At 45.4% G+C, this 25,505-nt stretch overlaps 1 protein-coding gene across 2 annotated transcripts in view; it reads right to left on the minus strand.

Annotated features, from left to right (window-relative positions):
* The window catches only part of CEP57 (centrosomal protein 57), a 595,025-nt gene that overhangs the window by 42,645 nt on the left and 526,875 nt on the right, over window positions 1–25,505 (minus strand). Inside the window, exons 9-11 of one of the 2 annotated variants that reach the window (XM_086935296.1) lie at window positions 8,990–9,237; window positions 4,074–4,218; window positions 3,625–3,706 (exon numbers count right to left, since the gene is read on the minus strand). In XM_086935296.1, coding sequence (XP_086791422.1) covers window positions 3,625–3,706; window positions 4,074–4,218; window positions 8,990–9,237 — 475 coding nt within the window. The remainder of the gene's footprint in view (window positions 1–3,624; window positions 3,707–4,073; window positions 4,219–8,989; window positions 9,238–25,505) is intronic. The other variant, XM_086935295.1, reaches the window with a different exon arrangement.

A 25,505-nucleotide genomic window follows, 5' to 3' on the forward strand; every position in this document is an offset into this window, starting at 1 on the left:
TAAGGCCTTGTGTCGATCCCTCGACCTGAGCCTTAATGAGCGCTTCATCGTCGGCCCCCATATAGCCGGTTGGGCCTAGCTCCTCGCCTGAGCTATCTTCTACGGCCCCAAGGGCCTCTGCGTCGTCTCCTACCTCCTCGACAACGTTTTCGTCTTCTTCTAATACTTCTTCGTCTTCGGTGTCATACTCGGAGTCATGGCCCGAAGCCGGATCAGAGTGTTCTTCCTGATCCTCCAGATCAACGACCTCTTGGTCTTCTGTCCCGAAGATGTTTTCTGGAACAGGCGCTGATCTCTGTGACTCCAATCGAGCCGCGCGTCGAATCCGAAGAGTTTTGTTCGACCTGAACCGGGCACAGGCCATACAGTTGGCTTCGTTGTGATCCGGAGTCAGGCACTTGTTGCACACCGGGTGGACATCGATGTGCTGGTATTTTGCATTACAAAGTGGACATCTTTTGAATGGGCTTCTTTCCATCGTAGATCGAAGATCTGGTCGAGTGTGGAAAAAAAACCCGGCTAATTCCTCGATGTCCTCTCGAAGCAAAGTTATCGGTACCGAACGAAACAATACCGACGGTGTCGAAAGCCTTTTGGCTTTGTAGAAAGTTTTCCTAACTTGAGCTAAGATAGTAACATCCGAACCCAATGGCGGAAAAAAACAATCTGAGGATGGAGAGGATGTCCATGCGCACTGTAGTCCAGGGGAGGAGCCACCTATCTCGTGATACTTCGAAGACTCTTCCAGGACAACAATGTGCAATCATCCGGACCCAACACTAGGCGGGGATCTATGCACAGATATGAATTCAGCAGCCCACATGCATCGAACATGCTATTATTTTGAGAATACTTAAGAGAATCAGACTTAGAAGACCTCCAAAACCTAGATATCAATCTCTATGGGACGTTTAATTCTTGACCTTTTCTGTAGTTGGCCAGATAACTCTTTTGAACAGAAAGAATCTTTCTATCAAATTAGCTACTCTTCTTTGCTTGATTTCCTGTCGTAGGGTCTCTGATGTAAAAGCTCTAGATATTTCTTATTGATCTTATGATATATATGGAGTCAAATTTGAACTGCATAGAAGAACCAAGACTATGTCTAATTCTATTTTTTACCCACGCTTTGACATATGCAATAAACTTTGTGTCGTGCACTGTATGAAAGAAAACGATCTGAGAATGAACACTCTTCGCCCTTCTGGTGTGAATGAATTACTTATCTCCTTTGTTAAACCTCACGAAAGTATTTCTTCTGCCTCTATTCCAAGATGGTTTAAAATTGTTATGAACCTTGCAGGTGTCGATCTGAGTCTCTTCAAAACACATTCTATCAGAGGTGCAATGGCTAGTAAGTCATTCCGGTCAGGTGGAAAGTTAGATGATATCCTTAAAGCTGCTGATTAGTCTAATTCTAGAACTTTTGCTCATCACTATTGCAAACCAATCACTCATATGTCTGATGCGGTTTTACATGGCTACCAACATGCATAATGGTAGCCTCCGGTCTTGTAATGAAATTGCGATTTTCCTATTAACATGACCAGAGAATCTGGATTTCATTAAAGACACGGAGGCTAACATTATCCCTCCCACCCTTTCCCTAGGGCGGTTGATTTTAAAATAACTGTTTATTTTTCATATCTTTCTTTGGCTTCTGTGATATGTTTATTTGAATGTTTAACTTAAGCTTATATTGTTTATAATCCTTTGCAGAACTGTTCTTTATTATTTGTATTTCTAGAATTATTTACACCTTTTTCCTTTTCAGATAATCTCTCGTGACTTCATGTTCGTGACTCCTGTCCCACGGATCTTATATCATTGGACGTTTTATTCATCCCCCATCTTTCTTCAAGTTTGGAATTTTAATTGAAGCTTATTGGACCTTTCATTGAAGTTTATTGGACCTTTCATTGAAGTTTATTGGACATTTCCTTTCTTTTCTTTACACCACATTTAAAAGAGGCTGATTGCCTAGTGCTCATGCCTTTTGTTTGGTTTATAACGTTCTAATATGGCACTATTGCTTTGTGATGTATGCGGCTGCTTGGGTCTGCATTAAAAGTTATATGCATAATGTTAGCCTATGTGTCTTTAATGAAATCCAGATTCTCCGGTCATGTTAATAGGAGAATCGCAATTCTTCCTCGCCAGTGACCGATCTGCTTCCTGGGTTGGTATACCAGTTGGGCCACACAGTGCAGTTAATCTACTTTGCCAAGGTGGGAGGTCACATGATTGGGGTACACCATGTTGCAGGGATCATTGGTTGATGGGGAGGTAGAAGTTGGGCCTGTTACTGGTTTTGCTTCTCAAATTCACAGTTGCATATCTAGGAGGTAAAATGTATGTGGCTCTGTGCTCTACAGTCTTTGCACTGCTAAAGTCTATTTATTTGGTTGTCAGCATACTTTCCCAGACATTCTTTTGATGGGACGGTTTCATTAAGAATGTCAATTTTTATGAGACGGTTTGTGCATGTAAACTTTGAAAACAAATAAAAATTGAGAAAAACAGACCCAAAGCAACAGAGCCTATTTACTTTTTATATGACTATAAAGAGTATTGTCAACTGTAACATTGGGAAAGATGTCCGATGAAGATAAAATCAACTGTTAAACAGTTGCTGTGCACCTTTAAATGGAAATACGTTTTACAAAGAACAAAATATTAGGTAAACAACAGGAACTAACACCGATTCTGCCAAGTCACTACAGACTACCCATGACCGAAAGAAAAGGTGTACAACTAAATCACTACAAGAGAATGGCCATGGAGAAGCGGCAGTTCAGAATTTTGATGTACTTTTGTATCTTCAGCTTTGTAGTCTTTTAAATCTTTATGGGAACTTTCCCAATGGCTGAACTACTAACCTTAGAACTCCTCTGGAAGAAAAGCAGTGCTGCACCTGTATCTAAAAGAAGTGAACAACTGGGAGTCTGGTTCAACTCACAGCCCGCAAACTGAATATCCTGCTTTTTACAACTGGTGTATTCATATTCAATGGCATTCATATTACTTAACCTGCATGTACCCAAGCTGAATCTTAATCTGGATCACTAAACATTTCTCCATATTGAGGTAAGCAAAATAAGTGTCATCAAGTTGTGCAACAACAATCACGACAAGAAAATTAATTTAGTGATGTGCTCCAAATAAATGGTCTATTATTTTTTCTGCAACCAATGTTTAGAAAATGAATCAAAGGACATGAAGTAGCTGGGATATTTTACCAAATGCAAAAGAAGGAATGGTAAACAATCAAATGTTTAGAAAGCTATAGCTACAGAGAATCAACCCAAGAAAGACAACTGAATAACTTGCAAAAAATTACATTACTGTTTATGATGAAGAGGTTAATGGCTTTAGAAAAAAAAAATTAAAGTCCAAAGGTGACCTTTCCTGTTATTATGGCATTTTTGTTAAGTCACAATCCCTTAAAAAATGTCACCTTGTTTCAGAAAAAATCTGTGCATCTTATAATGCACTGAAATTCCACTCCACATCCAAACACTAAACTGGGCACATATCTTGTTTTGACACAATTAAGGGTTATGATTTCTCCAAGAATAGTTCTTCCTATAAGAAAAGCCACAAAGGTACTAGGTTTGTTTTAACCCTTTAATGGTGGAAGTATCTCATTTGGAGGATTTTTCAAAAACTTCAAATGCTTATTTCTCCACAGGATTGAAATATAAATCTGTAACAAAAAGACAGGTATCAATGTTTTATTTGGACGGACTACTGAGTAAGATTATTAAAATATGGGGTTAGGGGGGGTGGAGGGCAGAGTTTACCTTTTTATAAAGTTAAATGTTTAAACATTGAGAATTTTCTACAAAGTAACAAAACTTACCAAGCTTACTTTTGGGGTACATTATCGGTATCACAGTATGTTCAAGTCTGATCTTAGAGTTTCACATTTCAACTGTACACCTAAGCTATTTGGAGGCTCCTGCTACTGGAAATTGAATATTTCAAGACGGATGTCGTGTGAAAACCCATGATTGTGGAAATCGAATATAAAGGGGATATGAAAAATCATTTTGATGACATTCAATGCTTACCTTTGCTTGATGTCTCTTCACTTTGGCAATTTGATCTCCTTTTGCTTCCATTCGTTTCACCAGGGACTCCAGTTCTCTTTCAATGTCCTCCTTTATTCTGGATGTGCGTGCCTCCTTAATTAGTTTCATTAACTCTTGATACTCACTGATTATGAAAAAAAGAGAGTTGCTTTAATATAGAAGTAATGCAATTTACCTACAAAATTTACGCCTACAATCAACTTTTACAATTCCATGCTGTAGTCACTCGTGATTTGCACAATATTTTTTATAAGTGAACTGTAAGTTGCAAAATGAGAAATTTCAAGAAAATAGAACTTATCCCAGTCATACGCATACTGTACGCTTGTTCCTTACAAACGTGGACTATTGCATGAATGGATGTATGACAGAAAAGCTGCTGTCTGCTGCTTTGAAAGATATTTTCTAAGGTATGGCAACAGGAGGAAATGTTGCAAAGTACAGAATCCCCTTCATATTTCAGATTAGAATACACTGGGAAAAAGGAGATGTTTCTAACCTCGATTATTCAAACTGCATATATAAACATTCAAAAATTAAAGAAAAAAAAGAATTGTTATTACTTAGGTCACAACGGAGAAAGTACAGATCATTCCAGATTCTCTTGTTAATCCCAGTAAGAGCAGTTCTTCATTTTATGATTATTAATTAGGCAGCCTGCCTAGAAAATGATAAGTGAACTGGAGATCTAGAGAACCTGTTGTGTGGCGTTTTAGGACCCGAGTGAAATGTTCCCGATTCATGCTCTTATATAGGTACAATTCACATTGCCCTAATATAAGCATAGAAATCATACCCACATTTTTAGACAGAGCCCATGCAGTCCAAATACAGGCATGGCTAATTCTACCCGTACCGAAAAGTCACAATGATTTCTTGGAAAATCGGCTTAAGCAGTCAGGGACATCCCCTTGCTTGAATATCGATTTGTCCAAGAACTCATGAAGTTTTCAAAGAACTACCATTCCCTTGGGGTTCTTTTCTGACGTTATTATGCCCAACTTTACGTCAAACTAGGCACCTTCAGGGTATAAATATGCCTTCACTTGCTCTAGCAAACACACAGTGGTTTGGAGCAATTCGACTACCTACTTGCCCGACGCAGATTGCTACTGCAAGTGCCGAAGGAAGCCGACCCTCCAGCTGACGTACTGATCGAGAAGCTGTCCTTTCTCTTACTGAGAATCCAGCTCCAGTGTTTCCAAGCTCCCCTTGCGGGGTGTTGGGAAATCGAGTCCCAAGACAGAGATACCAGACCTCCTTCATTCTAAACTGAGGTATGGAGCTGATTAGACCCCAAGAGAAATATTGGATAGATTCTTGGCAAAGAAAACTAAACCTATGCTACACCACACTTACTCCTTCCCTCGTACTAGACTTAGGTTAGGTACATTGGGGTAGGCGCATTTTAGAAGCACCAGTTGAGTACTTTTAGCCATTGTTATTTAAGTATATATTTTTATGGCTTAGAAACCATACAATGCTTTTACAGTATTATTTTATAATACTCTTCTCGATGTATGCATTATACCTTGTATCCTGCATTACGATTGTAGCAGTTCATTTCTTTTACATGAGAAAGAAGACTGTTCAATAAATCCTTTTATTGAAAACGTCAGTCTCTCTATTTCTCTGCAACTCTGTTGAAATGAAACATGCACGATTGACTGAGTAAAATATCTAGCTATCGTTTCCACGACTCTGAAGATACGTTTATTCTTGGGGAAACAAAGTTGTCATGTTTATGCGGTTGTCAGAAACTAATCCCTTCTTGTGAATTCGAGAAAGTTTCTAGTGACCTCTGAGCTAGCTGGCACTCACAATTAAGTGTAATATATTCAATAGAGACCTAGTCGACCTCAGTCCTACGTCAATCGAATAGGATATATTATTCCAATGCGCAGAACCTATTGGGAATATAGGAATTACCCTACAAACCAGAACACAGAATCACCGTCTCTGCGCATTACAACCAGGGACCGGTCTTCTGCCAAGCTCCCATAACAGAAAATAAATTGCAATAATGGTAACCATACTATGTAGAATAGTTACATTGGCACACCCATAAGGCCTGATATTCAATGAACCAATACACAGAAATATCCGAATGAATCCAATACACCATGTATGCTTTAGGAACTTAAAAAGAATATAAAATAAATGTAACAATATGTGAGGCACCAATCATGTTGAACCTCAAAAAACATTTTGCTATACGCAGAGACAGAGTCAAATAGTTCATGGGAAAAAAAAAATGTTAATCCAGAATAAGGGAAATTCACCCATAAATGAAATAGCCTAAAACATGTTTGCAAAGGTTTCTCTATTGAATTGACCCCAGAATCCTTTCTTAAATGTACATGTCTGCTTCACTTCATAGCTTGTAAAAGGCAGAACGTACATTTATGTGGCCATGCATGGTCAAGATCATTCACTTATGTGATTTAACATTTTTCAATAGCACATATGCACCATGGACGTATTAATTAAATTTAAAATGGAAGATATGTTGGATGTTAACTGAATATAGCAGTTCACAGATATTGTACAACATACAGCATAAACATTACAGGTAAATCAGGGATATTCACAGACATGTATTTTAAGGGCTTTCTAAAATAGGGTTTGGTTGAGATAACAGATTGAACAGACAGTCATTTACATGATGTTTGCAGCCGATTATAAAGCTTTGAATCTCATATTTAGATCGGCAGCATGCATGTGCTGCTCGCTCTGCGAGGCATTCTGTATTAGGGTATGCACTAGAAGCCCCACCCACTCTCCACCCATATTTGTCATTGGTTTTTTGTTCTTCTTAAATGCTGGCTTCTGATTGGTAAATAGGCTGGTTAGTCCCTACTTGGTACCGCCTTTGTCTCCATATGTTACCGCCCATAAGGACTGGACCTTTTACTGTTATTGTTACACGGTCTGCTTTATATTGGCTATGCGCACTACTTTGTTTGATTGTTGTTTTATTTGCAGTGTGGTCCGCTTTCACATTAACGGCCACGCTTCTTTACCTAATTCATTTGCACGCAGCATGATCCGCTTTCACTTTAGCGGCTGCGCTCGTTTAAAGGAGTCTTTTTGCCGGGGAATGGATGGGGATCAGAGGAGCAGATGCTTCTAGGTAACAAAGGCAGCCCCTACATGCGTGACTGAGGGCAAGATGTTTTGGGGGCGGTGCCCATTACTGCTCTGTAAAGCACTTCTTTTGTCCCCTTGCTAAAGGCTGAGGTGGGGTGGGTGACAATGAAAGGTGGAGGGGCGATATAGAGCTCCCATATGAGGTATGCAGTGTCAATGGGCACAGAACTCGGCTACCCCCTTTGTAACTTTTCTCATCCATCCAGGTCAAAAGTTCTGAAGGTGCGGCAAGAGGGCGCAAAACAAATCCTTGACAATAAATAATAATGAAAGTAGCATGAGAGAGAGCGAGAGCTCAATCTGTGGCGCTGTTATTAACGATGTCCATCCTTGCAGGAATTAGTGTGTGGAGCCTCAGCTTGTAAGCTTCGCAGGTCTATGCGTGAGTGGGTCAGGCATGTCAGGTGTTTGCTTTGCATCCTCGGCCTTGGAGTCCTCATTTTATAATGTGATAAACACTAGGCGTCACAAAATACAAAGGAAACTCCTGAAGTCACAGATGCATCACCTTAAGTCGAATCAGGGGTGTACCGCAGCCCCCTGAGGTGCAAAGGACTAACCCTGGGTGGAGTTTTCGGGGTTACACGGTGCAAAAAAACTCTGCAGCGCTACGCGGAGCTCGGCGAGCGGTGGAGTTTCTTTAGATAAATGCAGTTCTCTGTGATTGTCAGTGCCAGGTGTTTGTCTGCACTTTACAATCATCGTGAAAGGCATCATGCACAGTGCAAGCGAGCGCTGTTGTTTTGTCGCTCGAGTAGATTTTTACTGGAGCGTCAGCTTTCTCAACGCGAGCGGGCAGTTTCTCAACGTGAGTGGTTGCAAGAATACGCGACCACTCACAAGGAGAAATCGGACTACCCGCATTGAGAAATCTCGCCAGGAGGTTGATTTTCCTCGCTCGCCAACTTCATGTTGACTATCGCGAACGAGGAAAAACCTCGCAGGGAGGTAGATTTTCCTCGCTCGCGCACTTTCATTACCGAACGCGAGCGAGGGCAAAAAACTCCGCTCCGCTAAGTTTCTTGAACTTCGTGAGCTCTGCGCAACGCGCAGTGCGAAAAACAATGTGAGCAGAGCGGAGTTGACCCCCCAGACTTACAGAAGATCCCACCTTTCGGAGTTGCCCCTTCAGTCTCGGATTTACAGCTGTGCAAATGGGGGTCCCAGATCAGATATCGTTTAGAACACTGAGTGGGTGGTTCCCTTCATTTTACGTTATGCACTGCTTTGAATGCCATATTGCCTCTTCCAGACTCCTCGCATTGTCTCCTGTTAGACGTGGGGTCTTGTTCTCATTTGCACCTGGATGCTTGTGGGTTTGCCTATCTGAACAGAAGAAAAGTGCAGTAAGCTGCACTTTGCCAACCAGCTACTGAAAAAGTTACTCAGTACAACTCCAGGGCACAGGTTTAAGGGAGAAAATAGAAATATGGTATGAATGATAACCTGGAGTCTTTATCTGAAAAGGCTGGGGAGGGTGGCCCTCAATGAGTGGGATGAAGGGAATGCACTTCTGATGGAATGCTTTTACACTTCTGCTAGCAGAGGTCACTAATCGGTTATTTGTAAGAAATAAGGAAGGTGGACCGTAAAAGTGCTGAACGTAAAAGAGGCTAATAACACAGACAGGTACAATACAGCAATGAGGTAGTTTCCGTCACTACAGATTTTAAAAGCTAGCATGTCTAAAAATAACATACATGCAAGACAAACATTTCTACTTCATGCCTATAAGACAAACTCACAGGCTCATTTGATCAAATTCTTCTTGCAGGGTGAGTAAAAGCTCCTCCAGGTCTTCATAAGAGTGGGCGAATGTAGACGTCGGAGCCGAAGACCTTTTGCAATTGCCAACTTTGAGAGAACTACTCTGTTTTGCCGCCAAAGGGATTTCATTCACTACACGGTCATTACATAGTGCCTTATTATGCTGTTTCATTAGATGTAAGACATGTTGTACATTAGCTCTGACAGAATGGCTGGGGCTAGTTGACTGGAAAAAAAAAAGAACAAAATTACATGTCTAAGTTAAGTTTTGTGCTTACACATGCTAACCAAGAAACATAATCACGTACTAAACACCAGACCTCAAAATAAAGGAGCAATTCAGAGACATGCAGTGCTCAAAAACCTGTAGCAAATGGCACTGTCAATCCAAATCTTGCAGTATTCAGAACAAGGGGAATTTATGATGCCAAAAGACAAAAAGACATAAGTTGGCTTTATGGTGACTGTTTTCCCTAATCCAACATACTTACATAGTCCCAACCAACAGTTAAGTAGATTTGTAGAAGTAGGAATGGAAACATTTTAAAAGCTGTGTTGTGTATAGCTTCTCTGAGGGTGTTGCCCACCAAGCACATGTGTGGCGAGCTCACATGACACTTACTTGACAATGGTAGAGAGTGTAAAGATGACTAATTGTAAAACACACAATCAACCGCCAGGGTATCCTGCCGCTGCGCAGGGCTGTGTATCTAGCCCTGCCTTTGGTAAGATTGTTTAACTGAAAAACCAGGTAAGCCTTTCGTGGAATTCAAGAGAGAAGGTGTTTCTAATGTAGAGCGGAAGGCTGTTCCATGCTTTAGGAGCAATGCAAGAACGCCTGTCCTCCTGACATGGTTGCTTATGCATGGGATGTGTGCGACTAGGAGTCTTGCATGGGTGGTTGATGGAAGGACATGTGGCTGCTCAAGTAGGGCCCAAGTTGTGTAGTGCCATGAATGTGTGTGTGGCATTTGAAATTAGAGTGTTTATAGATATGGAGCCAGTGGAGCCCCCTGAGGTGTGGTGGGATGTGAGTTCTGTCTAGCAGGTTGAGAATGAGTCTGGCTGACCAGCTCTTGTTGGTCTGTATTCTTCTAGTGAGCTGCTTGGTGACCCTACCGTACAGAGTGTTCCCTTAATACAACTTGATGGTGACTAGAGCGTGAGCGACGGTTTTTCTAGTTCTGCTTGGGAGCCATTTAAGGATCTTCCTCAGCATTGTCAGGTCTGAAAGGAGGACGCAGTGACTGCATTGACTTTTGTAATCATGACCAGTTTGCTGTGAATGATTATTCTGAGGTTACTGGCCTGGGTGCTGGGTGAAGACCAGAGTTCAGTTGGCCACCAGTTTAAGTCTCATGATGAGGTGTTCTTCGAGAAGATCACTACTTATGCCTGGTCGGTGCTGAGCTTGAGACAGTTGGTTTTCATTCAGTTAGCAACTTCAGTCATGCATGCAGTGAACTGGCTTCTTACATTGTGGGTTTTGTCAGAGGGGGAAAGCAGGAGTTGCATGTCATTGGCGTGGGAGAGGATGTTGATGTCCAGTGCCTGGATGACGTTGTCCAGAGGGACCATGTATGTGTTGAAGATGGTGGGGTTGACCTATGAACCTTTAAGTGCTCTGCATAGGAGTTTGCGGGCTTCTGAGTAGTAAGGTGGCAAGCTGACTGCTTGTGTTCTATCCATTAAGAAGTAGCCGATCCTTGGATGCCAATCTCGTGCAGGTGTCTGATGAGGATGGGGTGTGATACCATATCAAATGCAGCTGAGCGGTCCAGGAAAACAAGGGCTGTCATGTCTGTGAAGGATCATGCAGATGTCGCCTGAGGCAGCGAAGAGTGTTGTTTCTGTACTGTGGTGAGGCCTAAAACCAGACTGTGTGGCGTCAAGTAGCTGGTTGTTGCTGAGGGATTGGTTGGGTTTTCTAAGACCTTTGCCTGTTATGGTAGGAGGGAGATGGGTCTGTAGTTGGAAAGAGTGGTTGGTTCAGCAGATGGTTTCTTATGCAGTGGCGTGACAGTTTCCGGGTGTACCGGAATGTGGCTGAGTCGATGGAGGCATAGACAATGGCTGTTAGTGTTTCGCTGATTTGTAGGAGTCCTTTGGTGAAGGCGTGGTGGCGACAAGGGTCAGATGAGGACTTAGAGCGAATTAGCTTCATGGTAGCAGCAATTTTGAAGGTGGTGACAGCGGGTAATGATGTCGGGGTTCATTCTTTGGCTGTGTTAGGAAGTTGAGTTTCAACCATGAGGGGTTTGATTGAGGGTTAAAGTTGCTGTTTATGGAGGTGATTTTGTAATAGACTAATACTGCAAGCTTTTTGCAAAGGTCTTATGAGGCTGAGATGTTGTTGGAGGCAACAGAAGGTGCAGTGAAATCTTTGATGATGGAGAAGAATTCCCTGCAGCTGTAAGTGATGGCGTCGATGTGATCTGCAAGAGCTGTGTGCTTGGTTTTCCATATCTGGTAGTGGTAGCGTCGTAGGGCTGATTAAAAGATGTCTGTATTTGTGGTATCTTGACTTGTTCTCATTTTGCACTCCAAATATTTGAAGTGGTGTATCGGCAGCCTGAGTTCCCCTGTGTGCCAGCTGGCCTGTGGTGAGGCTCTTGCTGTTGGGTTGAGCTTGAGGGGAGCCAGAAATTTTTAAGAGGAAACTACCAACGCAATGAGTATTGAAAGAGGATGCAAGAGAATGCCTATAGTTTTAGACTACCTTGACTGTATGTATGCTTTTGTTCAGGCAGGAGGAAGGAAAAAGTTCACTCGCCTTGCCAGAGTATACAAGGATCACCTAGAAAGTACATCAAGAAACACTTCCTCAACCAAGAAAGCATGATGGTGCAAGAAGAGTAAAAGGAGACAGACTTTGTAAGTGAGGTGAAACTCATGGAACACCTCTGGAACACAGGAAGGCTTGATCCAGAAATCATCCTGTCATGGTGAAAAATGGTGCAATCTTCAGAAGCGCACAGGGTTTGCAACTCACTTCACAGAAATTAATAACTATTGAAAAAAATGTTTGTTTTGTCACAAAATGCAGCAGCATTAAACGGTCTGTGTGTGAGATTTAGGGGAACAAGTTTCAAACAAATTTAGGCTGCCTGCGCAGTGGAAAAAGAAGAAGGCAATCATACTACTTATTGGCCTAATTAGTGAGCCTGTAGTGCTAATTAATTTCCACTATGAAGGAATGCTTAAATGCCTAACTAATGCAGAAGCTTAAAAACCATATGGCACCCAAGCAAATAGTGATGGAACTCTCATCCTTGGGTGATTGCCATAATACTGGCTCTCAAAATATTGACAAGGTAAGTGCAGATATTCACTTATTAACTCCCCTATAACAATATTTGGGATGCTGGATCATAGGATATCCACTGGTTCACATTTGGACTAAAATATTGTGGTCCAACACCCCTTGGGATGTGTCCAGTGACAGAATCGCAGCCATTGCAGATGCTTCTCTATTGGGGCGTAGTCTTTTTCCTTCTGCCTTTAGACTATCTGTTTACATGAAAAAAGATTTAGTTAAAAGGAAGTCAACTCCACAGGAAACACGTTGTAGCTGAGTTGCTGCATGGAGAGACTAATAATTTTTCTCTCGCTCCAATGAGATCTTCCTCCAGAGGTAAGTTGCTTTTTGTCTCTGAACATGAGAGTTCTGAAAACAAGAAATGTCGGGGTGAAACAGAAACCATAAAGGTGATTAAGCATCTCACACTGTCCATTTCTAAAGAATAGGAGACTATGCCCATTGAGGACCTTATGCTCCTGCATCTGGCATTTAAAAAGTCCCACAAAGATGTATCCTTACTGCAAAAAATGAAAGTTAAGGACTAATGGTTAGGAGTTTCAACTCATGGAATGTGTATAGTTATCTGCTTATATTATGTGACTTTAGGTTGTGCACCCTCCGCAATGTGGGACACCAGAGTTAAGTCCTTCTCCAAAGTTGCCCATTCCCAAATATATATATATATATATATATATATATATATATATATATATATATATATATATATATATATATATATGGCTAGCCAATACAGAGGTGCTGACTGGGTGTGGCTTTAATTCCTGATGTACAACAGAGCTGCAATACTGTTCATTTGAACCATGCATGAATGTATGTATGTTAATAGCACAAACCTACCTGGGGACAGAGGAGGGCTGTACACGTGGTTTTAACCCTGAGATATGGCTCAAGAGTCTTTAGAACAAGGTAGGAAATAATAGGTTCTTATCATAAAGGAATTCACTTATTTTTGAATTGCAGAAGGGTGGAAGCCTTTGTGATGTAGATCGTGTTGTTGTTCTATATCGCTGGTATGAAGACGAAGATAGTTTGGATTCTTGTCTTTATCTTGCATTTTTTCATCTCCAGTCTGGCGATGTTCTGGCTACTGTGTGTCTAGCCTCTCAACCAGTGATATATCATCTGTTTTTCGATGGCTAGAAAAGGAAGCATCTGGTCATGATAATGATGCTGGCCTGGAAAGGGGGTGGGGGGCGACCTAGTTTTACAAAGCTGAAAGAATGTGAATTCCAGACTGATGAAATTTCCCAACTTCACTAAGACTGAGCAAGAAAATCCTTCGTGGAGGCTAAGAAAAAGATGCAGTGGAGAGGAGTTAAATATGTTACTGGTTAAGGAGGGTGGTGAACTGGCAAGCAAGGAACATTTTGAGTGCTGTTGAGGTGGCTAGAGCCCTCATCGACTGGAACATCCCATAGCCTCTGGCACCACAATAAGGAAGCTGAGAATAAGGCATTAATGCTGATGGGTCTCTGTATGAAGAATGAAAGGCCCCTGAGGTGCGTAGGGACCCATAACACCATCTTCATGGGACTGTGAAAGGGGTTCCATGTTATTTAACTCTAAGCTACACTGGATTCAGGATTGGCGAGTTTCCGTTGGCTGTTAATTTTGTGCCCAGTGGAAGAGAGGTTGGAGGTAAACTACTCTGGATACTTTGTAAACAGGCTGAAATGCAAACAGGTAGATGAATGGGCCATAGTTCATAGCTGCAGTCTTCAAGTGAGTGAATTCTACTGTAATCACAAACCTCGAGTTTGGGGATAAGGTCAGCTGTGGGATGTTGGCTGATTTGCTACTTGGCACTGCAGAGACAGTTTAATGGAGGTGGGCAAGATGACAATGAGGCTGTTCAGAGGACAAAGCCATGGCTGTACACATATGTACTGCCTGGTGAGAGAGAGAGGAGAGGGAAAAGACTAGCTAGACACTCAGGACAGGTGTGAGCATGGTGATAGAGGATATGGCCCATACTGAGACAAGCTAGATTCTTCTCTTGACTGTGAATGAAAAGTGAGATGCTTGATGGCATATCTTGAGTGTAAGAGGTATGGCGCAGCGGCCAGGGTGACTGACACTGGGGATCACGTTTCGATCCCCGGTTCCGGTGGCAGGGGTCTGCCCAGCACCATGTGACTCTGGGCAATAGCTCGCTTAATCTTCCCGACAGCCCCAGCGCCTTGACACCTTCGGGTAATTGTTCGCGCTTAACAAATACTGGACATTTACATTTGGAGTGTTATACGAGCAATATGGCTATGCTTCAAGAAAATTATTAGTCTCATCAGAACCATGCACATTTACCTAAAAAAGGTCATGGACATAAATAATCACTCAACACACAAGTGAGGGGATCATACTCCTACACCACTCTTTGGGGTCCTACTTATCTAAATATGAAGCTGACAGGGAAGGTGGATTTGTGACTGTACACTGGTGCATTGACTCAGGTGAATGTAAAAGGCACTGATATTGACGTCCCAGAGTTGTATGAAGATCTACTACACAAGTGTTCTGAATTTAGGGACTCCCTGTTTACATGGACAGGGGAGTTTAGCAATAACACACCTGCATGCTAGACAGGTCCATAGTTACAGACCGAAAGATAAAGGGATATCAGTTTATTGATATAGTGTCAGGGTTGATAGATGTACGGTGACAACTGTACCTAGGCCAGAATACAAACTGGAGTAGGTCTTAGTGTAAGCCTTGACTAACTGTACTGAAAAGGTGGGCACAGAATGTGGCTTTCAGTGGTGGGTGGACAAGATTGGATATTTGAGGATTGTCATTAGCTGGGATATGAAGAAACTGTGCAAAAAAAACTATGAGATTCCCCTGGAAAGGTTAAAAGCCTCAGTGACATGATGCGTTAGACTCCACTTTCTGCAATACACTGTATCTCTTTGCTCAAAATGGCAGCTTTTACATTCTTCCTGAAAATTCAGCAGTGCAACTTCTTGCTAAACTTAGACTTGCAAGTGGGAGGCTGGTCTGGGCAAAAGAACAAGCCCATGAAATGGGAAACATTGCTACAACTGGGTGCTAGAGGGGAAGCTCACAGCTACAGGTCTGGAAACATACCACATCGCTGTCCAAATCAAATAGTTTTTTTTTGTGTCAAATCGGTTTTATTAGCATTTTCAAAAAATTACGTTACATATCACTGTGGAGGCATTATCAATGCAGGCACAATGGCATAGGCATATTAGTCATACAATCACGAGCACAACAAGATATTATGCTATGTGTTCAATGTTCAAGGCGTGTAGCAAGTAAGACATGGAATATTCGCCCAAAGTTGGATGAGCCATGGTGCTCTTGCCCAAATGCATACACTGGGACTGTGCACAATAACCAGCACGCTGAATCCTTGCCCAACCACGTCATTCAGGGAAAACCCTCCGGTTTGGGCTTAGAAACAGATGATGCATTTAAGGAAACAAAAAAAAAGGAAACTTTAACTGTAGCAGCAAAACCACATTCATACTCCAACCCTCCTTCCACCCCCTCCCCCCTCTGTCCTCCTCCTACCGGGCCCTCAAACCCCGCTCCCATCTCCAGAGCATTCGCGCACCCACGGGCCTCAGCTATGCTTGCGTGTTTGCCCTTGTGGGAGCAAAAAAAAAACTGTACATAGCCAATTACCTCGGCAGGAGAACGACCTATGGTATGCCCTCATCCCCCAGCGAGTCGCCCGTTCCCTCAGTGTCTCCTGTGCCTCCCTCCCCAGCAAATGCTGCAGTTTAGTAAGCATGCGTTCCCATCGCTCCGCTATGGGCTCCTTCCAGAGCCCCAACGTCTCCTCCCTACATATGGCGGTCCACTCCGCCCGGGCCCACGCCTGGATAGTGGAAGTCCACGTCCATACACATGGTGGGTCACGCGCCTTCCACCTCTTCGTGAGGAGGAGCTTCGCAACCACCAACCCCAGATCCAGGAAGCGGGACGACACCTTGTATAGTGAGGTTTGTGCATCTTCTTAGTAACTCGCTAATGACGCTCCAGTAGGTGTCCAACCCAGGACAACTCCACAGCGTGTGCAGGAATCCCACCCCCATCTCATTGCATCTGGGCAGAACGCATCAGTACGACGGAAGTACTTGTTGATCAACTCAGGCGTAACTTGCCCTGTGGACAATGAAGAACTAAATCTGGCGGAATCGCATGTTTCTGGGGATGCGCACCAGACTTTTAAGGACCCTTTCCACTCTGTGTCGATTACTGGCCTTCCCCAGTCCAGCTCTCACTTGCCTCTAAGGGGCCCCAAGTTAGTTGCCGCATGCGCCCGTAGCGATGCTACAAACCAGCGAACCAAGTGTTTGCCCCGCCCCATGACATGGAAGTACTGCATAGTTAAATGTTCAGGTTCTGTCGCCATGTCTCGCCATTTGGCAGACAATTTTGCCACCAGCGAACGATGCATTAAGAACCTCCCCTGGGGCGGAGCCCCTCCGTCACCGGCGTCTCGTACGCCGCGAGTGTCCCATCTCTATAGAGGTGTCTCCTGCCACTCCGCGAGCATGCGGGATGTGAGCACCCCCTGCCCGCCAGGAGAGCCCTCCAGTGGGATAGCCGGCGCGTAGGGAACCTTGCCACTTGTGAGGCACAAGGCTCTTCGGTAGCACTTATATGCCACCGCCAGCAGAAGCGGAGTAGGGCGCTCCACCGGCGCCAGCGGATGGAAGAGCCCGGTTATAAGTGCCAAGGAGTATGGCGGCATATTCTTAGCCGTGTCTTCCCTACCTCTATCCGCCAACCAGCGGGCAATCCATTGGAGCTGCGCAGCTAGGTAGTAGTGCTCAAAACAGGGAGCAGCCAGTCCCCCTTTATCCTTTGGGAGGAAGAGCTTTGCTAATGCCAACCTGTGCCTAGAGATGCCCCAGATGAAATCCCGATGTAACTTGTTGAGCATGGAAAAAGGGAAGCAGGGATGATCAGAGGTAGGTTGACAAAGTCGTACAAGAGTCGGGGAAGCATGACCATTTTGGCAAGGGCCACTCTGCCCGTGGTTGTCAGCGGGAGCATAGCCCAGAAGCGCATCTGAGACCTGAGACCTGCAACCGCCGCCCTCCAGAGATTCCCGTCAAATAGGTCGGTCGGGCGACGGTATATCTGGATCCGCAGATACCGGAAGGTGTCCGCTTTCCATTGGACTTGTGTGCCCCCGAGGTGGTATCCCGGGTGTGCGGAATGCGTAAAGGCAGGATTTACCTGCATTTACTCGAAGCCCCGCGACATCCGCAAATGTGCGTAGCAGCTGGGCTAGTTGGTCTGGTATGCATCCCACATCCTTAACCAACGCCAGCAGATCGTCCGCGTAAAGCGATACCGGATGGACTGCATCTCCCAGCGGGATACCATTGCCGAGTGTCTGCCGAATGGCCGCAGCCAGGGGTTCGCTAGCCAGCGCAAACAGCAGCGAGGACTGGGGACAACCCTGTCGGGTGCCCCTGCACCCCGCCACTGCCCCCGAGATGTAAGGACCCAGGCGCACTCGGACGACTGGGTCCTAGAATAGAAGGTCAACCATTTGCAAAAATTCGAGGTCAAGCTCATAGTGCAACAAGACAGCCGATAGGTACCCCCACTCTAGGCAATCGAACGCCTTCTCTAGGTCTAATATCAGACACCCTGCCCTAAGCCATTCTCTTGAGGCCTCAGCTGCCACTCTGAAGTATCCCCTGAGATTCAAGGACGTGGATCTCACTGGTACAAACCCGTTTTGGTCAGTATGAATTAAATGAGGGACCACCGGCGCCAATCGTTCCGCCAGTATCTTAGCGAAGACCTTATAGTCCACGTTGAGCATCGCCAGCGGCCGATATGAGCCCAGGACTGTGGGGTCTCTATCCGGCTTAGGCAGGGGAATGTGCACTTTTCTATCGCCGTAGCGTATACCTTGTGGAGTAGTGGTGTCAGGACTTCCCTGTGCGTTTTATAGTATTCAGCAGGCAGGTCATCCGGCCCCGGGGTCTTCCCGGATGCCATAGACCGTATCGCCTCTCCAACCTCTTCCAGCGCAAGGGGCGCTCCAAGTGAGTCCTTCTGCTCCTCAGAGGCCACGGGAAAGCGGATAGAGTCTAGGAACCCCTCCAAAACATGCATAGGGCCGATACCCCGAGCCCTATACAGCTGTGTATAGTGATACGTAAAGGCTCTGTGAATTTTGCTCTGCGTGTACACCATCTCTCCCCTTGATGTGCATAAGGCTCCTATCGGGAGACCACGCCCCTCCCGCTGTATCAGCCAAGCCAATAGTTGGCCCGCTCTGTTCGCCCTGGCATGTGTTCTGGCTATGTGAGCTGCATAGTTGTGGCACCTTAATCTCTCCAGGAGCGCCGCGTGCCTGGTACGAAGGTCTCCTAGCGTATGCGAATGCCTATACGCGCCTTCCCCCTCCCGCTCGTATTGTAGGAGCTCAGCTTCCAGGCGCGCCAGAGAGGTGGAGAGCGATTTGCATATATTCCACGTGGCCCCCATACAATGCCCCCTGACAGCTACTTTGTGTGCATCCAACTCACCCATGGCGTTGCTCGCAGTCCCCTCATTGGCATCGAAGTAAGCGAGGATGGCAGTACCTAATGAGGAGCGGAATTCCGCATCCTCCAGTGCGACAGGCTGCAACCTCCATGTGGGGACAGGGGGACGGCCTGCCTCCCAGCTAAGCTGAAACCACAGGGGGTTATGATCGGAATGTGTTCTCCCCAGATATTCCGATTTTACAATAAGTGGGAGCAGGGACTGGGTGCCCACCATTCTGTCCAACCGAACATGCAAATCGTGGACTGTCGAGTAGTAGGAATAGACCTTGTCTAATGGGTGCTGTACGCACCATACCTCATGTAGCTCCCAGTGGGACAGCCAGTTCTGGAATGCCTGAGCATTGGACGCTACCGCAGCAGCTCGGAGGGGAGGGAAGGACCTGCCAATTGTACATCCAGCACCATGTTGAAATCTCAGCCAAGCACCCAGGGTAGACCAGCGTATGGATGGAGGACCTGGGTCAACTGTGCTAGGTAGGATGGTTGGTCTGTTTTCGGAGCGTAAAGTGATCCTAGGAGGACCTCCTGACCATTCAGCTGTCCCCGCACCAGGGAATACCTGCCCTCCCGGACCACCTTTGATTCCCTGCAAATGAAGGGGACGCCCGCCCTCACCCATATCAGGGTGCCCCGAGCATGTGCAGAGAAGACCGTACCATATACGTACCCTCCAGCGTCTACGGAGTTTATCATGTTCTGTCTGGGTCATGTGGGTCTCTTGCAGGAGGGCAATCCCAACCATGTGTCGCTGCAGGTAGGAAAAGATGGAGTAGAGCTTTGATGGCGTGTGCATAACACAAATGTTCCAAGTCACTATGTTAGTGTGTGTCATGTGTCCGAGTGCGTCGCAACTGTATGGGGCAGGGGAGCCACCTGGAGGGGGGAACCAGAGGTACCGTCCTGAACGGGGGTGTCTGTGTGGAAACATAACAATAACTGCAAACAGTGCAACTAGTGGGGAGAATTCCCAACAGGGCATACGTCCGAACAACCAGTGATGAAGTGTTAGTCCAGCGTAGTGGCTAGTGGGGTGCGTGTGATGTCAGCAACTAATCTATGCTTTGCCCCTATCCAAAGGTTCTCGTACTCGCAAGAGGTGCATAGTGTAACACAGGTTGGTCAGTCATGTAGGTTCGGCGTGGATCACAGCCACGGGGGCCCCCAGGCGTAGCGTCTGCGCAGGGCGTCCTGTCCACAGGCCAGCAAGGCAAGCCTCAAAAATACTCATACATTACATCAGGCAATGGATGACGCGCTCAGCACATGACACAACTCAGCAGCATGCGCGCGGGCAGCTTAGAGATATATAGTGTACAGAGAGCCCAGGGGCATGAGCCCTGAGGAAGCGCCCATGGCACTACTTAATCACATGATCTGGTCAGCAGTTTGGGGTGTCACTTCTGGCATGTTCAAGTCTTCGGACAACATGGTGGATGGGGATGACGAACCGCTTGTTCCTGGGTCACTGCGTGCCTGGGTTTCCAGGCGAGGGACATTGCTGGCTGCTCCAAGTGTCGCCACTGCCTCCAGAGCTTCCTGCCGCTGCATTCTGATCTCCGGGCTAGGCGCAACTGGACCAAGGCCCATGCCCGGTGAGCCCCCCTCCGTCTGAGTCTTCTTGATCTCCTCTCCTGCCAGTCGCCTTCCTCCGGACCTGCGGGTCACGTTCCAGTCTACTGCCCAGTCTCCTCTAGCCAGTCCCAAACATCTGATGGGGCATCAAAGAATCGGGCACCGTCCTTCGAGACCACACGAAGGCGAGAGGGGAACAACAAGGAGTAAGGCAACTCCAGTTCCCGTAGTTGTCGCTTCACCGCCATGTAGGTGCTCCTCCGTCTCTGAACTGCCGCCGTATAGTCCGGGAAAAATATCACCCGACTATTTCGCACCGTGAGGTCCCCCAGGTTCCTGGTTTCGCGTAGCACCACATCGCGGTCTCTGTAGTTAAGGAGTTTGAAGAGGAACGGGCAGGGCAGAGCCCCCGGTCGGGGCTTCTGCGCTGGTACTCTGTGCGCCCGTTCCACCGCAAAGTGTGGTGACAGCACCCCCCGAGGCAGGAGCTCATGCAACCAGTTCTCGATGTACTGCTCTGGGTTCTTCCCTTCCTCATTTTTCGGGAGGCCTACCTCCCGGACATTGTTGCGCAGGGAGCGCCCTTCCGCATCCTCCATGCGGTCTTCAAGCATGTGGATCAGGTCAATCATATCTTGGAGCGCTATAGTGTGGTTTTGCACCACGGGGTGGATTTCCTGGAGTGTCTGATTCTGCACGGCAACCGACTCCGCCAACTTACGATGGTCGGCATGGAGGAGAGTGAAGTCAGACGTGACTTTATCAATCCGGCTTCTAGCGACACTTTGGTTTGTTCCAGAGTGGTCCCAATCCGCTTCACTGCCGCCAGCACAGAGTCCATTTTGGCTGCTATGGCCGCCGCCTGAGGCTCCATGGCGCCACTCTGATGCCCTGGGGGAGTGCCAAGACCACCAACTTTCTGCTGTCTATTCTGCGACCGGCCACTCCGCACGGCCAACAACCAGCCCCAAACCCACCACAGGTCACACCAGCGGCTGTTGAGCCTGAAGTTCTTTTCAGGCCCACAGCTGCTTCGCCGCAGGCGGCTCTCGGTTCCTTCCACTGCATCTTCCAAGCTGGAGCCACCAGTTCTCGCAGGCTCCCCGCCGTGTCTCCGCACCGTCCCGTACTTGGGAAGTTCGCTGGATACACCTCTTGTAGGAGAATTACAGGAGAAATAGGGATCAGATGCCAGAGCTCAAGCAATGCGCGTCCGCCATGATGGCTGGCTAGCCACGCCCCTATGGCTGTCCAAATCAATTATAGAGATCTGGTTGGTGTTCACAATACTTTTACTTTAAAAGTGTGGGTTGAGAAAGCCTTGGTACGGCATGTGTCTGTGGATGGCGTCCTAGTGGAACAATGTGGAAAATCGAAAGGACACAAATGTTCAGGAGTAAGTTGGTGGAGTGTGGCAGAAACTTGTTGCGAAACAAGGGTTGAAACTGGCAAATTAACCTCAACTATGATGCAATGACATCCCAGATGTCCACGTCACATCAGAAAATGAGTATAAGACTTTGCTGCAAAAGATACAAATCCATATACTTGAGAACTTTCATTGGAAAGACACATATCTAAGCCTTGCACAAGTGCGGAAAATGGGTGAGCTCACACCTGTTGTCTTTACCAAATGTAGAATCAGGCATGTAATGAAAGGGCTGACTGAGGGCTTCCCAACTCACCTGACGACCTTCAGTTTGGTAGACCGAGCTATATTATGTGTGACAACAGGAGAACAGTAGGACAATCATTTGCTCACTGCATAACGTTGCAATAAATAAAATGGCTAGTTCTGAAGTGGCTAGTAAGTTCAAATGTGAATTTGTAGAGGGTCCTGAAATCACAGATGCGTATTGTGGACTACCTATTGTCGTCAGATAAAGCTCATATTGACCCCAAAAAACTAAGTCAGTCCTATCCAGGGACCACAGGGTGTTTTATCGGATTCAAACAAGGCCTGGGTGTGTCCCATGATAAGTAACTCTTGAAGGGCTGTCTGTCAGCAAAAGACAACAATGAGAGGCAAAGCTAGTAACTCTTACATTTCAATCGATTTACCTGACCTTCGCAATTGCTTTTTGCTGATGCTGCCCCTCATCAGCAAACAGACAAAATGTGTAGCCAACGTAAAACATCAACCCCGCCCCACTAAAACATGTCAGTCAGTCAAAAAAGCTTTATTATTAGCCTTACGGCCATAAAAGCAATATCAAAACTTTAATAAAAGCAAAATTCTGGGTATTCCATGACCAACAGGAGTAAAATGCAAGGTTAAATACATATGGTATCGCAATTAAATCTCAAACAGGTTCTTTCTAAAGTTAAAACCATCAAATAAAATGCCATAAAATCAATAAAAACCAGCGATCGATACATTTAGGAATCGTGTAGTGACATAATATAGGCTGAGACTTTAACCAATAGACATCCCACTTTTCAAGTCTGTGGGGGGGAGGCAGATACCACGCGTCTCCCTGATCCCAATAATTTAATCTTTGCACTTCTAACACACCACATGAAAAAATAGAAACCTGGAAGCAACAAAGGCCATCAAAAAGGATGTATCATATTTTAAAAGTCTGTACACCCCGAGATAGTTCCTAAGGCCCAGGTTCTTACATAATTGGACAATCCATTTAACTCTGGCCTTTTTGTATGAAGGGCAGAATAGCAAAACATGCAAATCAGACTCTACACTAGCGTCGCACCCTGGGCAACCCTGAACAGGGGTGAGTGCGCCTATCCACTTGTTAGTGTAGGCCCTTAGTGGGAGTTTTCCATATCTTAATTGCAGACATAGTTTCTTGGCCAAAAGAGGATGTATTTGATCAAGGAACTGCTCAAAGTGATAAACGGACTTTACCTCCAAGAATCTAGAACACCGAGCTCCTAAAGAGCTATTTCCTGATAGACTAGCCAAGCGGTGTTCCTTAAGGACAGATGCAAGGGATTTTTTTAAAATGAGGGGACATGTCTGTTCTGGTAGTAGCCAGATATCTGGCCTCCCTATTGCGTAGCAAAGGTTTCTAACATGCTTGATCCAGGGGATCTTCCCCACCCTCACAATAATTAACAGATCCTTGAGTTCCTCTCTATAACTGGATAGCTCAGGCGTGCTCCAAAGCCGTCTCCAGAAGAAAAGGGGGCGATTAGCAGATATGTCCAAAATGGGGACCTAGCCCAGGTCGAGTTACAAAGGGAGGATAGGGTACTCTTGGGGAGTCTTAAGAGGCATCTGAAGAAGTCATTCTCAGTCAAATGAAATGAAATGAAATGAAATTTAATTTGTAAAGCGCATGGCTGCCCTAGAGCGTCCCAGCGCTAACCCAACAGAGAACAGAGAGAAACTCGGAGAGGAACCGTTAATTAGAGGATCTTGGGAAAAAGAAAAGTTTTAAGAGACTTTCGGAATTTAAGATAGCGAGTGGATTTACGCAAACATGCCCCCAGAGTTCGACCCCATGAAGTGCTCCTCCCCTGGCTTGGGTCTCACAGATTTCTAACGGGGGACCTACTAATTTCTGGGAGCAGTCGTTTTAAACCTTAAGAATACCCCTGGATGCTTGTGCTAGCTTCAGGTTGACTTTGGCCACAGGTGACCCCGAATCCATCCGGTCATTCAGGGTCACCCCTAGATAATCAAATGTTGAAGTTCTCTCTAGGGCCATACCATCTATATGGGGGGTGGGGGCAGTTTACTGTACTGGCTCGAAAGACCATATATTTAGTTTTGGAGCGATTAATCTCCAAATTTCTGTTTCTGCAAAATTGGCAGAATGCATCCAATGTTCCCTGAATGCCCATAAGTGACTTTGACAAAAGAAGCGTATCATCCGCGAACATAAGAGCAGGTATCCTGCGATCTGCCAATCGAGGAGAATCTAAGTCTTTCTTGCCCAAAAGATCAGCAATCAGGCCATTCATAAAAAGAGAAAACAGTGTGGGGGCCAGGACGCACCCTTGCCTGACTCCCTTTTCCACAGGGAATGGTCCTGAAAGTTCCCCCTTTTTCCCATACCGTACGCTTGCAAAGGTGACTTGGTGCAATCGTTGTAGCAGGTGGCAGATATATAAGGGTATACCCATATCTTTCAATATGGCCCAGAGCTTGTCTCTTTGGACCAGATCAAAAGCAGCTCTTAGGTCTACAAATATCAGATACAAGCTACCCCCTGCATAACCACAGCTTTCCAGTGAATTAATTGAGGTCTAATTAGTTGGTCAATGGTGGAGACCTTAACACGGAAACCGGCCTGCAGCAGGGTAAGAATCTGACACTCGGCTGAGAGAGTGAAGAACAATAGTTACTTACCTGTAATCTGTGGTTCTCCAGTATTGGTGTCTTTCATAGATTCACATGCCTGAATCATTCCCCGTCGTCGGAGTGGGAGTCCCACGGTACATAAAAAAGCAATAAAATGCTATAAATATATAGTAATACCAATAGAAAAGAACCAGGAAGTAACACAGCCAATGGTACAGTAGGCAAAAACTTCCCATCTATGACTATCATAGTCATTTTGTATGGTCCAAACTACAGCCAATCAGGCGCTAGCACCCACCAGAATGTTCTCCCCAGAGGCTCAGGCTCTCAGATTTTCTCGCAAGGAGTGAAGGTAACCATAATAGCCTAAAAGCCTCTGAGGGGAGGTGGGCGGGTTGCATGTGAATCTATGAAAGACACCAATACTGGAGAACCACAGATTACAGGTAAGTAACTATTGTTCTTCTCCAGTATTCGGGGTGTCTTTCATAGATTCACATGCCTGAATCAGAGTAGCTAGCAGTACATATCTTTGCTGAACAGACGCTCATAACACCTAGCTTGTCTGCTAGTAATGTAAATAACAATGCGAAGTGAATAAACACATATCATATAAAGCATAACATAATGCAATCAAGAAAATATGTGAAAACATAACATAAGAAGCGTCTGACAGCAGAAACAAGGAGGTGGGAAAACAGAGGCTCACCTTAATGAAACAGGTTCCGTAGAACAGCTCGACCCACAGAAGTATCAGCCTCGCTGATGGACTCTAGACAGTAATGTCT

Source organism: Lissotriton vulgaris, chromosome 8 (genome assembly GCF_964263255.1).
Source record: "Lissotriton vulgaris chromosome 8, aLisVul1.2, whole genome shotgun sequence".
In the NCBI taxonomy this organism is placed as follows: domain Eukaryota; kingdom Metazoa; phylum Chordata; class Amphibia; order Caudata; family Salamandridae; genus Lissotriton; species Lissotriton vulgaris.